Source organism: Achroia grisella, unplaced genomic scaffold, assembly GCF_030625045.1.
Source record: "Achroia grisella isolate CSIRO2021 unplaced genomic scaffold, CSIRO_AGI_Agris_v1 utg474, whole genome shotgun sequence".
Lineage (NCBI taxonomy): Eukaryota > Metazoa > Arthropoda > Insecta > Lepidoptera > Pyralidae > Achroia > Achroia grisella.
In genome coordinates, this window is record NW_026712878.1 from 2,754,530 (window position 1) to 2,768,289 (window position 13,760).

General features: G+C 33.0%; 1 protein-coding gene across 1 annotated transcript in view; it reads right to left on the minus strand.

Moving 5' to 3' along the window:
- Positions 1-13,760, minus strand: part of LOC131845582 (beta-alanyl-bioamine nonribosomal peptide synthetase ebony) — a 30,952-nt gene that overhangs the window by 7,665 nt on the left and 9,527 nt on the right. Inside the window, exons 2-4 of the mRNA XM_059194665.1 lie at positions 1,976-2,101; positions 1,067-1,214; positions 249-382 (exon numbers count right to left, since the gene is read on the minus strand). Coding sequence (XP_059050648.1) covers positions 249-382; positions 1,067-1,214; positions 1,976-2,096 — 403 coding nt within the window. The 5' untranslated portion in view covers positions 2,097-2,101. The remainder of the gene's footprint in view (positions 1-248; positions 383-1,066; positions 1,215-1,975; positions 2,102-13,760) is intronic.

Consider the following 13,760-nt stretch of genomic DNA (forward strand, 5'->3'; position numbering starts at 1 on the left):
CTATATGTATATCTATTAGCTATTATAATTTTCCAGACAGTGGGCCGTGAAAATAGCAAATAAAGACCATGACATCTTAGTCATCTGAAATGGTAGCGTATGACTGGTATCCTGGATGTCACATGATAACGTAAGGTCCGCAGTATGTACTAGTTTGCCATTAAAATTACATAAAAATCCCTGGAAAAATGACTATAAATTGCATATTATGCAGGTTTTGATAGAAACATAAGTTTTTAATTTCTCACCACTGTCATCATAAACAACTAAGGCAGGTTCAGCATCTTTCAATATGTGTGAGATCCTCGCTTGGGGGAAGCTCGGTTCCATTGGTACATACGCCGCTCCAGCCTTCCATGTTGCTAATAAAGTTAAGACTGTGCTGAAAATACATATTTTCTTTTTAAGCCAGTCTTCAGTTAATAGTCAATCGGTTCTTAACACTAATAATTTTATGGTACATAAAGATACAGAAGGATCTGTCAACCGATTGTGTTTCTCGTAATTTTGAAACATGAATCAGAATATTCCAAAGGTCATCTGGAATGGTAAGGAAAGAGTGGTATCACGAGCGTCACATGGTAACATATTGTATATGTCTATATATAAAGTATCTAAGATACGTTTACCACATACTTATTACTTACGTGTACTGTCAGATTGTTTACTATTTCAATTACATTAAAAAAATATATAAAGTCACTATTCTCGTCAGTCCATTTCTCAGTTTTCTTTTTCTAAATAAAACGTCAGATTTTAATACAGTTTCGCATAATTTCAAGAATTCTCCCTGGATGAACACTATACACCCATGGCAAGCAAAGCTTATATCAAAAATTTCAAAATTCAAAATATCTTTATTCATGTAGGTCTCTTACAGACTCTTATGATATATCAAATCTACCGTCAGTTCAGAATGACTTTGAGACGTGAAGAACTGACAAGTAACTCAACTATTCTTTCAAATAAATGTTGTACATGTTTACAATAATACAGATTCATTTTTAAATTCAAATTTCATCGCTAGCAGTACATTATTAAGAGTTTGGTTACTTTGGTAACTTACTTATGTGTGGGCTGCATGCAGACTGCAATAACATAGTCACCATCCCTGTTGGTGCCGGTTGGTCTGGCGTGAGCAGACAGTGCTTTCGCCATGGCATTTGTCTGAGATTCCATCTCCGCATAACTGATTCGAACGTTACAGGTTTCATCTATAACAATATATTTATTTTATATTTTTACTTTCTAGAAACAAAAAAGCAGTGAATGTACACGTGAGTGAATTGAAGTATAATAATAAAGTTAATATAAATATATAAATAACTAACTAAAACATGTATATAGGTATACATGTTTTAATTTTTCATTATTTCACAGGAGTAATTTTTTATACATTATTAAGTTAGCTAAAAAGTTAAAAAGAAATGAAATAGCATTATCGTTTCAGTAATATTATTTTAGTGAAATAAAAAATACTGTGTTAAATATATAATATCTACATATATCCAAACCAATTGAATCAATTCTACAAATAGGCCACAACACAATCATGAATGACATCTCTATTGAGACTTGTTATCTATTGTAGGCGCTGCCATACGTCATCTACGTAATAGCATAGAATTTAGAGGAGAGCACCTAATTCTAAATCCTATTATTAATATTATAAACGCGAAAGTTTGTGATATGGATGTTTGTTACTCTTTCAAGCAAAAACTACTAAACCGATTTTGATGAAACTTTACAATAATATAGCTTATAGGTACATCAGAATGACATATAGGCTATATATTTCATACGGGTGAAACCGCAGGTACAGCTAGTATATTATAAATGGCCCTGGCTCTAAATACTGCTATGATTACGGATAAACTGAAGAGCAGCGGGTAGATGGTAAATAAAATTATGGGCAGACATATTCTACCTTCACACGTCTTCGTTTGTTGCTATTCCTAATGCTGGGGTAACGTACCTGAATACATAAGTGCTGTGTCTTGACTGGTGGCCAGCCGTGCTAAGTGACTCGGCAGTGGTGCAGCCGGCACTGCCGCCCGCCCACCAGCTACCACCGAGATGCGAGGCAGAGATCCCATTACAGCTGTAACAAGTTCATAACTTTAAATTAACTATTTAAGAATTAAATGGCGAGTTCCTCGAAAAACAATCATTAAAATACATAACTACTTACATACTATCACGACTGATATCCCGGATAGGGTAATCAGTGGTATTGTCAATTGTTTATATTATATAAACACAAGATTTTCCCTGGCTATATTTGTATCCAAGTTGCCAGAAGGCAAGCATGCTGGCGTCGCTCATATAAATTGTTGGTTTAACTTTTACATTTTTTATTTTTAAAAGAATAATTTCAGATTCTTCCATTTTTTTGTAATTAGAGTTGATTTTTTTAAAGGAAAATTATTTATTTATCTACCAACAACATACACATTCAAACATGTATCTCTGATTACTCTACGGTTGAGAGTATTTATTTGTGTATTTGTGCATTGAATTTATAACAAATAAATACAACAATATTATGTATATATAAATAAGTTAATTATAGACAGATATCAATTATAATAACACGATACTTGCAAGTAAATAACACCGCATATATAAAATTACTTTTTTAAGACTACAGTGCGGCCAGTTCGTTTCTGTGTACATTCAATCTAGACTGGTAGCTTCTATTATAGGATTGTTTAATAATATTACTAACATATATTTTTTCAAACATACTTAAAATTCATAAATTATTTCTATATATCATATATATTATAATCTATTTTACAGTGTATTTATATTCCTTCTATTGTATATGTATTTAGGCGTCAATTACTCAATTACCACTTTCCATGGACTAAAACGTATTTTCTATTGTCATCTAGGCAAAAAATAAGTAATTAATAGAATTAGCAAAACGCGAATTTGATTCCAAGATTCGTGACTGATGAAGTTACCATTAACAGGCCTATATAGCCGCCACCTCCTAATTGTAGGAGCAGTCTTTGATTGGGATAATTGTAGCAATTGGTCCACAATTATTGACAATTACCACGCCGTCGCCACTTTCAGGGAACAACTATTGTGTACTAGCAAACGCGTGCAACTTCGTCTACGTTAAACAAGCAATGTTAAAGTTGCAAACCCAGTTTCGCACAGATGCATTACAAATCTTTGAAATTACCAGCTTGTTGTTGTTGCATATTAATAATGGGTATATTAACATGCATGTATCTATACATATAATTAAAATTGGAGTGTCTGTTTGTAATATAGAAATAACCGTTTTTTGCTACATGTATATGAATAAATATATGGTACATACACCAAAATAACATTTCCACAATTTGTGTCTGTCTGTCTGTTTGTTCAGGCTAATCTCTGAAATGGCTGGACCGATTTTGACGGGATTTTATTTTACAGGTAGCTGATGTAATAAGGAGTGACTTAGGCTACTTTTATTTTAAAAAATAAAGTTAAATTCCATGCGGACGAAGTCACGATAGTACAGCTTGTTATACATACAAACCATCCATTACAAACCATCAATCACATTGTCTATTTCTAAACATTTTGTATTTTTGTATGTGTTGTAGTATGATTGTGATTGATTCGGATTTGGTGATTTCTATGTATAATATATATGTATTTACGATAAAAATACCTATCTATTGGTATCACTTATCTAGTACCCATAACACAGGCTTTAGCTGGCTTAACTTGGGTCTAGATGGCGCTATATGTATTGTCTTGAAAAAAAAATTATAAATGCCATATACTCTTATGATTTATTATACATATTTAAAAATTAACATCAACACATCTTAATTTTTAAAATTTTGACAATTATACTTAATTCTAAAATGGTTTACTTTTTTTTATCTTAAGAATCATTCCTGAATTGTCTTTAACCTCGTTGTCAGGTTTTCCTTACGAGCATTGAACACGAGATATTAATAAATAACTTAATTAAGTAATTTATTGGTACCTATTTCGTGTTGCATTCTATTAGACGTAGTGATGCCAGGATGCGACATGAAATATCCAGTTTGCTATTGTTCACACTCAATTTATTATACTTTGTTGGATTCATGGAACTCTTTCTGATTGTGGACCGTGATGGATTTCATGGTATCGTTAAATATTTTATTGATTGAAGGTTTCTTTGTAACTTCAGCGATAGTCAAGTAGTTTAGATGATATCTCAACAATTTACACAGCGCCATCTAGTCCTAAATTAAGACAACAACAACTGATAGTTTTTTTTTAATACATTAAATGAAAGCACCCAGCTATTACAAACAATATACTGAATACTTTTGAATACAGAAATTTGTACTGTGCGAGGAATCGAATTAGTGACCATCGGAAGTGAAGCGGTGTACTAAACCGCTAGACCACTGAGGATGTCATATTTACCGAAGAAAACTTTGTACTAATTCGTCTTAGTGGATCTCTTGTCTCGTATTCATGTTTTAGTATACACACCTATATGGTGTAACATTTGTAGATCACCATGTACCTACGCGTAGGAAGGCAATTTTTTTTTCAAACTATTGTAATGCTGTTTGCTGCTGGCCTTTACAGCTTCATCGAACGATAGGTGTCGAGTACAGATGGCACTCAAACCCGCGGATGGACTTATGGAGTTGTTGAAGGCAACTCTAGCCTGACGGATACGACTTTAGTCTGAGGGCACCGCTAAGAATTTGAACCTCGGCTCAGGCCGTCGTTATTTCGATCTCCGTTCGAGCTAAAGGGGGATCCATCGGAGGAGAAGGGGGGAGGACAAGCCGTGGGCGCAACTAGTTCAATTATAATTTTATTACATAAAATGTGTAAATAGTCTGTAATGATATTTATGTAAATTGAACAGTAGTATGTAATATTTTGTTATCTGTGACAGTAGTAAACGGTTTATGTTAATAAATTCTTCCTTATGATGCAACCAACTGGTAATATAACATCATATGCGGTAATTATGGGTGTAAAGTACAATAATAATGTGTGTATGGAATGCAATGAAAGTATTAAATGTTAATGGAATCTAGAATGTCGTATCCCATATTTTATCTGTACGATTAAGTTAATATATACCAAAGATTTTCAATTCAGATATAGGATTAGTCATGTTAGTGGCATGTGATTTCCGTAAAATAATATTCTTTGTCCAATGATAATTGAATAATATTTTTTTCATATCGATATTTCCAATCGGCTCATCAAGTTTTTAGCAAATTTGTTGTTGAAATCTGTTGACGGGAGAAAACTGTACATCCAATGAGGAAGCTGTCTCGTTTTACTTTACTGTTTTATTTATTTATTTAGTTTTTCGCTTTATGTATAAAATCCCAGGCATTATATATATGTATTGTGTAGTGTATGATTTTTCCTGAGATATCATTTTTATTATTAAAATACGCAAAATATACCACAAAGATTACACGTTCGTGTTAACGTAGGTCAGTGAATTGAGTTACTTATTATCAATGATTATAATTGGTCGAAGATGATATTGATGATAATAAAGATGTGATCTTGACCGAAAATGCCGCTTGATTCTATAATTAGTGCTGAATAATTTATTTATGACACTAAATATAATCTTAACGAACGTCAACAGAGATTATAGCGGGTCATATGACTTTAAGTCGGAAATGATGTCACTCATAGATACTGTGTGGATAATTACCTATTTAAAAGTATTTATAGTATAAATGATATATTTGTAATTACATTACAAATTATAATATATGTACATTGGCGTGAATAATAACAGAGGACGTTATAAATTTGTGACACAGCAAAATGTGTATGTATAAACAATATTGACAGTCAACTTTCTTTTTTTTAATGCTTTCAGTATTAGATTTTTCAGCTTACGAGTTAATAGTAATATCTCAGGATACATTACACAGCGCCATCTAGTCCCAAGGTAAGCAGAGCTTAACACAACCTGGGTACTAGACAACTGATATCTATAAATACATAGATTTTTAGATATAAGAAGGGAAAGGGTTATTGAATTGATTTGTTAGCAATGTATGGTCAGATCGACCTCGGTTCCCCCATCGTGGTTAATTCCAAGTGAATCTATTATGGTGCATCAATCTATTCTCGGAGTTACTTTGCGTGATCGAATCAGAAATGAGGAGATCCGCAGAAGACCCAGAGTGACCGACATAGCCCGAAGAATTGCGACTGAAGTGGCAATGGGTAGGGCACATAGCTCGTAGGACAGATGGCCGTTGGGGCAGTAAAGTCCTCGAGTGGCGACCACGGACCGGAAGACGCAGCGTGGGAAGGCCTCCAGCAAGGTGGACCGACGATCTGGTCAAGATCGCATTTCGCATCGCATCGCACAAGGCATTGGATGCGAGCAGCGCAGGACCGTTCGTCGTGGAGATCTTTGGGGGAGGCCTATGTCCAGCAGTGGACGTCTTCCGAGCTGCGATGATGATGATGATGATTCTATTGTCATCCGTAACATCTATATGTACGGAATATTAATTTATTTGTTTGTAATGGATTATAATATATGTATAAATGTAGTAAAAACCCCGACACGACAGATAATAATTGACCTTTATTATCCGCGATAGAAATATATACAACCCTATAAAATATTTTCACCTATAAAATATTTCAGATACACGTGTGAAAACGTGGCAGTCCATTAGTCACTGGTAATTAGAAAAATGTGGGTACATGATCACTCTATTCTCAGTATCTGCCGCAGAATATCTAATTGACGGTACTTAAACGTGTTTAATATTGCGCAACACTGTCCAGTAGCCTTGGTGTTTACGCAATGTTCGTAACAGGTGCACTGCGTGCGTGCTGTTATTTTCTTATCACGTTTCCTTTAGGTATTCAGGAAATCCGATGATTTAATTTTTAGTGGATGTGTGGTGCTCTATTATAGGTGGATGACTGTGTTATGTGTAAATAACGCGATGACTGCGAACAGGGATGAATGGAAGCGAAAAACATATTACGCCGACCCCAAATAAATGGGATAAGGAAGAAGCAGATGATGATGTTTATATGCTCTATGCGCTATGGGTATGATCTGATGAGTCTTTTTATGTGTATTAGTGTTCGAAATACGATCATAATTCATTTAACATTCAACAATATTTTAGACAAACTAAGTCCGCAAACGTTTTTTTGTTATATAAATTAAAATCGATATTTAAAAATAGTGGTTGATGCTAGAAGAGAAGAAAATGTAGGGTTATATGTAATTTTTAGAGCCACATTATAAAAAAAGACTGTGTAATAAATTGTGTCCTAAAAATATAAAATAACGTTAGGCGTCGACGACCCTTGTTATTTAGGGGTATGATAAATAAGTAGTAGCCGATTCTCAGATCTATCAGTTAACCCTTAATTCGATAGTGTACAGTGTGACGAACAACTAATTTAATGAAATCTAACTACATAGTTTCAAAAAAAATACGTGTGACAATGTCCGCTGTGACGGACACGTGTTTTATCAAAAACTGTACAGCACTAATTTTTGTTAGCTTTTTTCTTGTACTTTATTTATATCCAAAAATATGACCACTAAAATAATCTATACAAAAATTATATTGTATGGTAACTAAAATTGTGACATGAGAATTTTATATACGAGTCTGGGTGTTTTCTATGTATATAATGTATGTATTTACGAGAAAAAATATCTATGTATGCATATCAGTTATCTACCTATAGCTTTATCTAGCTTAACTTAGGACTAGATGGCGTAGTGTGAATTGTCCTGAGATTATTATTATAATTATATATATCAGAATTTTTATTCGAAAATCTGTTCCTTCTCGTGTGATCGCATATATATTTGATTAAGATCTGACGCTGTAGTTTTTGAGTTATCTTAGTAACAATACGATCGAAATCGTTTTTCTCGTGTACTGAACACATTATTTTTATTATAATTACTTGTCTTCTGTATTTTTTACATACATATTTGTTTAGATCCGTAACAACGTACAATCAGACGATCTAAGCCGACGTCAAATTGTTTCTCTATTAATTATTAGTTTTTATAATGCGTTCATGACTATATTTCCGTATTGTGATGACGATAGAACAATACATTACATTATTACTTTGATATAACCCATCATCTTGATGCAATAATAAAATAAACTGCAGTATTTACCTCCATTAAAAGATCTATAAATATTGTATTTTTTTTTTATCAAAATTATATAATATGCTAAATAATACATAACTAAATATGTGTAGTGGTCTAATCTATACATATAAATAAAATTGGAGTGTCTGTTTGTAATATTGATATAACCATTTTTTACTACATGCATATGAATAAAAATACGATACATACAACACTTTTTAAAAAAAAATTCTGTCTGTCTGTCGGTCTGTTTGTTCCGGCATCTCTGAAATGGCTGGACCGATTTTAACGGGACTTTTTTTGGCAGGTAGCTGATGTAATAGGGAGTTACCTTAGGCTACTTTTATTTTAGAAAAATAACGTTAAATTCCACGCGGATGAAGTCGCGGGAACAGCTAGTATAAAATATATCCAGTATATAATATACTGATATGCTAAGAAGTTGACAGTATTCTGTCAATCAACAATCATTTCTATCAAAAAACAAATGTCGAATCACATCTTCAAGCCTTGGCGGTTTAATTAACTGAGACTCATTAACCCATTTTATGTTTGTGGGCATTGAGTTAAATTAAATTAAATGATGATAATGAGAGCCTCGGCAGTCTAGAGGTTTAGCACACGTCAACAGAAATTGTGAAGCAGAAAGATGCAGAAATTGTGTTCTAAGAACACAATTTCTGTTAGTATTAACACTTGTTAGTTGAAACACGTCTATATTAAACAAAAAATTTAATAAAGACGTCTTTATTGTCTACTTCGGTGAATCTGTTTGGAAGTAGTATATTAAAAACTATTAATCAAGGCTTACTACAATGACCAACTATTAGTTTGGATTACGGATAGTCTGAAGGATTCGTTTTTGCGTGAAACGTTAACGTTTGTAAACTGCAATACCAGGGTCAAAGTGTTGTTAATTTGCTGGAAAATTGTTTTGCAAAGAAAAAACCTACAACCGTTGCAAAAACAATACGTAACATTAAATATAATACAAATTAGTATAAAAATAATGTATTTTTATCACTTTTTGTCCAGAAACCATTTGACACTAACGGACATTATTTTAAACCGAAGTAAACTGTGTACTAAGTAGGTACCAGTATCTCACATATTATAATTAGGTATATTATAATGAAATGTTGTGTTGGTAAAGGATGGAAAGAATTAGCTGGAAAGATACAATAAGAAATTAAGAAGTACAGCAAATGGTTAAAGAAAGGTCACAGATAATAAATATAATACAGAATAGGCGGGGGAAAATGTTGGGGCACTTGATACGACACGGTGAACTTATGAATAATATTTTCGTAGGAAAAATTTAAGGGGAAGCGGAAGACCAAGACATCCATATCAAAAGTTGGAGTAGTATCGTGACCTAAAGAGATTGATGGAAGATCGTCGAAAATAGCAAGATCTCCACCGCCAAGATTGCGGCTTTTAAATATGTATTAATTAATGGCCAGTCACTTTATTTCAATGTCTTTAATATTTATTTCTCCAACTTTGATAGACTCGTAGTGTCATGTCAAGGAAGAGGAATTAGGAAATGGTATTGGCGTATGAAAACCATAACAAATTTTCTGATTGATTGACTACTAATGCCATGTTTGTAATTCCGGTCGTACCCGAATATCCATGAGAGCCAATTATGTGTATTAATTATTCGGAAGTAGGTAGTAAGTAATAATGTAATATTTTATTTCCACCTCACACACCTGTTTACGCCTTGAAACCGGTTAACTTAAAAATAGAAATTGCATTACTTTCTTAGTGCGTAGAATACATTTTATAAACAAAACAAACAAATATACCGCTTCATTTGCCATGATTGATACATTAAAAAGTCCTAATAACGAGCTACTCGAGTAGACATACTCTAATAGACTATTAAGTAAAAACAATATAGGTATGTATCATAACTAGGATCAATGGACAATGCAAATGAAATAAACATAGGCTGTACGCAAAGATTTGCAGATTTTGCCAAGATTTTGAAGAGGGAACGCCACTACAAATCTTATATGGTTGTAAGATGTTCGTCTCTCTGATGTCAATGGTTAGGTAAAAATGTAAACAATATATGTAGATATTTAATATCTGTAATTTATTTTGTAACTTGATCTAATTTAAATATTTTTTATCTGTCTACATCAAATCATGACTAGATACTTTTTAAAAAAACTTGTCTATATTAAATTTTTTGGTGCTAAATTTCATGGATAAATTGGATCATACAAAAAGTTGCAAACTGTATCGAACCTTGAACGTCTGAAGTGAATGTATTGTACATACAAGGTTTTGGTAATTATTACATATGGGTCAGTAACCTCAATACAAAATCACAGACAATTGACAAAGGCCACAGCGTCAAAATCCAGTAGTCGTATGCGTATCAGCTATATTACAGCTATACACACAGGACTCACCTGTAATTCAATAGAATGGATAAATCGTCAGCAATGTGGACTGGGTCCATTAGTCCCCAATGCTAAAAATATCATTAAATAAAGTCGGGCTCAATGCAATCTCCCCTGGAGGCTATCGAGGTTAATTGTGTGTCACGTTGGGCAGACATACTTGCCATACGAACTTCACCAGGAGCTACGAACGGCAAGTATATAGTATACTGGAGGCATTAGGGTCTGGAGGTGTCGTGCAGATCCGTTTTCGGACTATTCTAATGCTATTGGCCTCAGCTGACCTTTGCAGCTTCACCGGACGGTAGGGGGTGAGTGCAGATGGTACTCCAAACCTGCGGAAGGACTTATGGAGCGGCTGAAGGCCAACTTCCGCCTGATGGAAACGACTTTAATCTGAGGGCACCACTAGGGGTTTAAACCACAGTTCAGCCCGTCGTAATTTCAATATCGATTGCATGGATCTGGTACCCCATCAGCGCATTTACGGATAACGTACGCGGGTCCACCATTCCATTATCATAAGCCTTAATAATTTTCCATTCTCAAACCAACTATGAATGAAATATCAGACCAACTTAATTAATTTTATCGAGTTGTTTTCACATAAAAATAAAACATTATTAGGTCGGTATTATATACCTATACCTATTAAAATCGTTAGACAGTTACAAGCAGGTATTTTTATGCATTCAAATGTATTTTCCCATAATACATCAAGGTTGTTTATATTTAGCACAACAGCCGGTCACTCACCGTCAAATGAATGAGATGGTAAACCTTAAAGACTTGTTCACACTGAAACTACATGACCATAAAAATAGTGAGAGTATAAATGATACTACCCGTACTAGCTTTACTAAGCTATGGTGCGTGGTAGTAATTTGACGACCTCGGTGGTGTAACGGTTTAGTACAATGCCTTAATTCCGATCGTCGCGGGTTCGATTGCAAAACACAGGCAGCATTTGTATCATTTAACCAGTTTATATATTCAATATTTTTTCTATCCGATTGTTTAATTGAATTAGTGCTAATCGGTAGTTTGTATTCACTTAAACTTAAATTGTAAAGTAAGAATAAAATTAGTTAAAAGAGCAACACATAAGTTTCTTGCTCGTTCTTCTTGTGATGAGACGGCTTTCCGAATGAGCGGTAGAGTAAAAAAAATGTGATGATGATATTCAAAAGTGCTTCAATATAAGTTTATTTGAATAAATGATTTTCTATTCTATTCATGATCGTGGGCTAACTGATCTGAATTTATGCACTTCCTATCATCCACCACTGGTGCTCCGCCAGCGTAAACCGTTAGGGCACCATTCCATTATCATCTACTAAAATAAAACACAATCTATGGGACTACATGGCGTAGTGCGGATGGGTCCAAGGTTATCATTATTATTATTATTAATAATAATTGAAATAATAAATAATAATTTTGAAATACAAGATAACCTCATATGTCCGTCCTTATGATACAATGAAATGTCATCAAATTGCATTGCTATCGGATCAGCACTTTGTTGAGAAGACTAACAGAGTCACGGTCTCGCATTTACATTATCATTATGAACTAGCTTTTACCCGCAGCTTCGCTCGCATTGAATAAGAATATTTGTTTTTTTTTTATTAAAAATTCCAAATCCTACGTTCATTCTAGTACCTCTAAGAACATGTGTACAAAATTTCATGATGATCGGTTCAGTAGAGTACGAGAAGGCGTAACAAACATCTCTACTTTCACTTTAATAATATTATTAGGGATAACGGTCACAAAACGTGTCATTGGGTCAGCGGGTTGTTTTTTTAAATGTAATTAAACGATAACTGCATTCGAAGCGTACAGTGTATTATTGCAAGTAAACAATATCGAACCTTGAATGTTCGCTTCCGAAGTGAATGGACACCGCAAGGTTTTTGGCAATTAACTTGTGTGAATACGGGTCACCAAGTATTTGATCAGATTTCAACTTTATAGAGACGAACATAAAATCTATTTTTACTATTCTCATATTTAAGTACACAGAGTATTGTTAAAATATTTTTAAATAGCACCTATTTTATTGAGACATCTACTAGTATGTGTGTGAACAGGACTTTAGTATGTATCTAAACAAAAGGTATGCATAATCAATATTACAATAATTATATTGTTATTATCTATATTACTAATATATTATTTAATGATGACCTCAGTGACCTAGTGATTAAGCACAGGGCTTTACTTCCGATGGTCGTAGGTTCGATTCCTCGCACGAAACAAACATTTGTATTCATAAGTGTGATTGTTTGTATTGGTCTGGGTGTTTTATATATTATGTATATCAGTTGTCTCGTACCCATAACACAAGAATGAAGCAGTTTGTGTAAATTGTCTAGGTTTTTATTCATTACAAGCGTCTTTACATCGTCTTATGTTTTTCTGTCATCTCTTTCAATTGTTTATTTAAAAATGAAACTATAATAAAAATGAAACGCATAAAGCCTCTTTCCATATTTCTTGTGATGAGACAGATTCCCGAATGAGCGGTAGATTAAAAAAAATTTGATGACTATTCAAAAGTGCTTCAGTGTAAGTTTATTTAAATAAATTATTATCTATTCTATTATATTTTATTCATATTATATATAGCCCACTCAGCAAAAATATTCGCATGACGAAATAAAGTGGTTATATTTCAAGACGCAGTTTTTTGTACTTCCTACATATATTGACTTATCTGATATAAATCATCGCATTGAAATGAAAAACAAGTTGTACACAATATGCGTACATGGAAATATATTTAATTAAAAAAAAAAACAACACCACGTTTATTTTTAATTGTAGGTTGTAGATCACAACTGAACCGAGTTGGAAATTAATTATCTGAACAATTTATGTTTATATATTAATATAAAAATACGGACTTTTATATTAAAAATTATTAGTAATATACAATATTACAAATATTGCAAAAACCAATGTATTATAATTATTAAAATATAAAATTATAATAGTAACATTGTTGGGAATTCTTGCGTTCAGTCTTTTGTTTTTGAAATATGTCAAATTATAAAACGTAATTATTTATATAAAAACTATAATATCAGCAACAAACATTAAACTTGAATATTTTTAGTCATATATTTTTTACTAGCTGTACCCGCGACTTCGTCCGCGTAAATAATGAAAAAATATTTAAC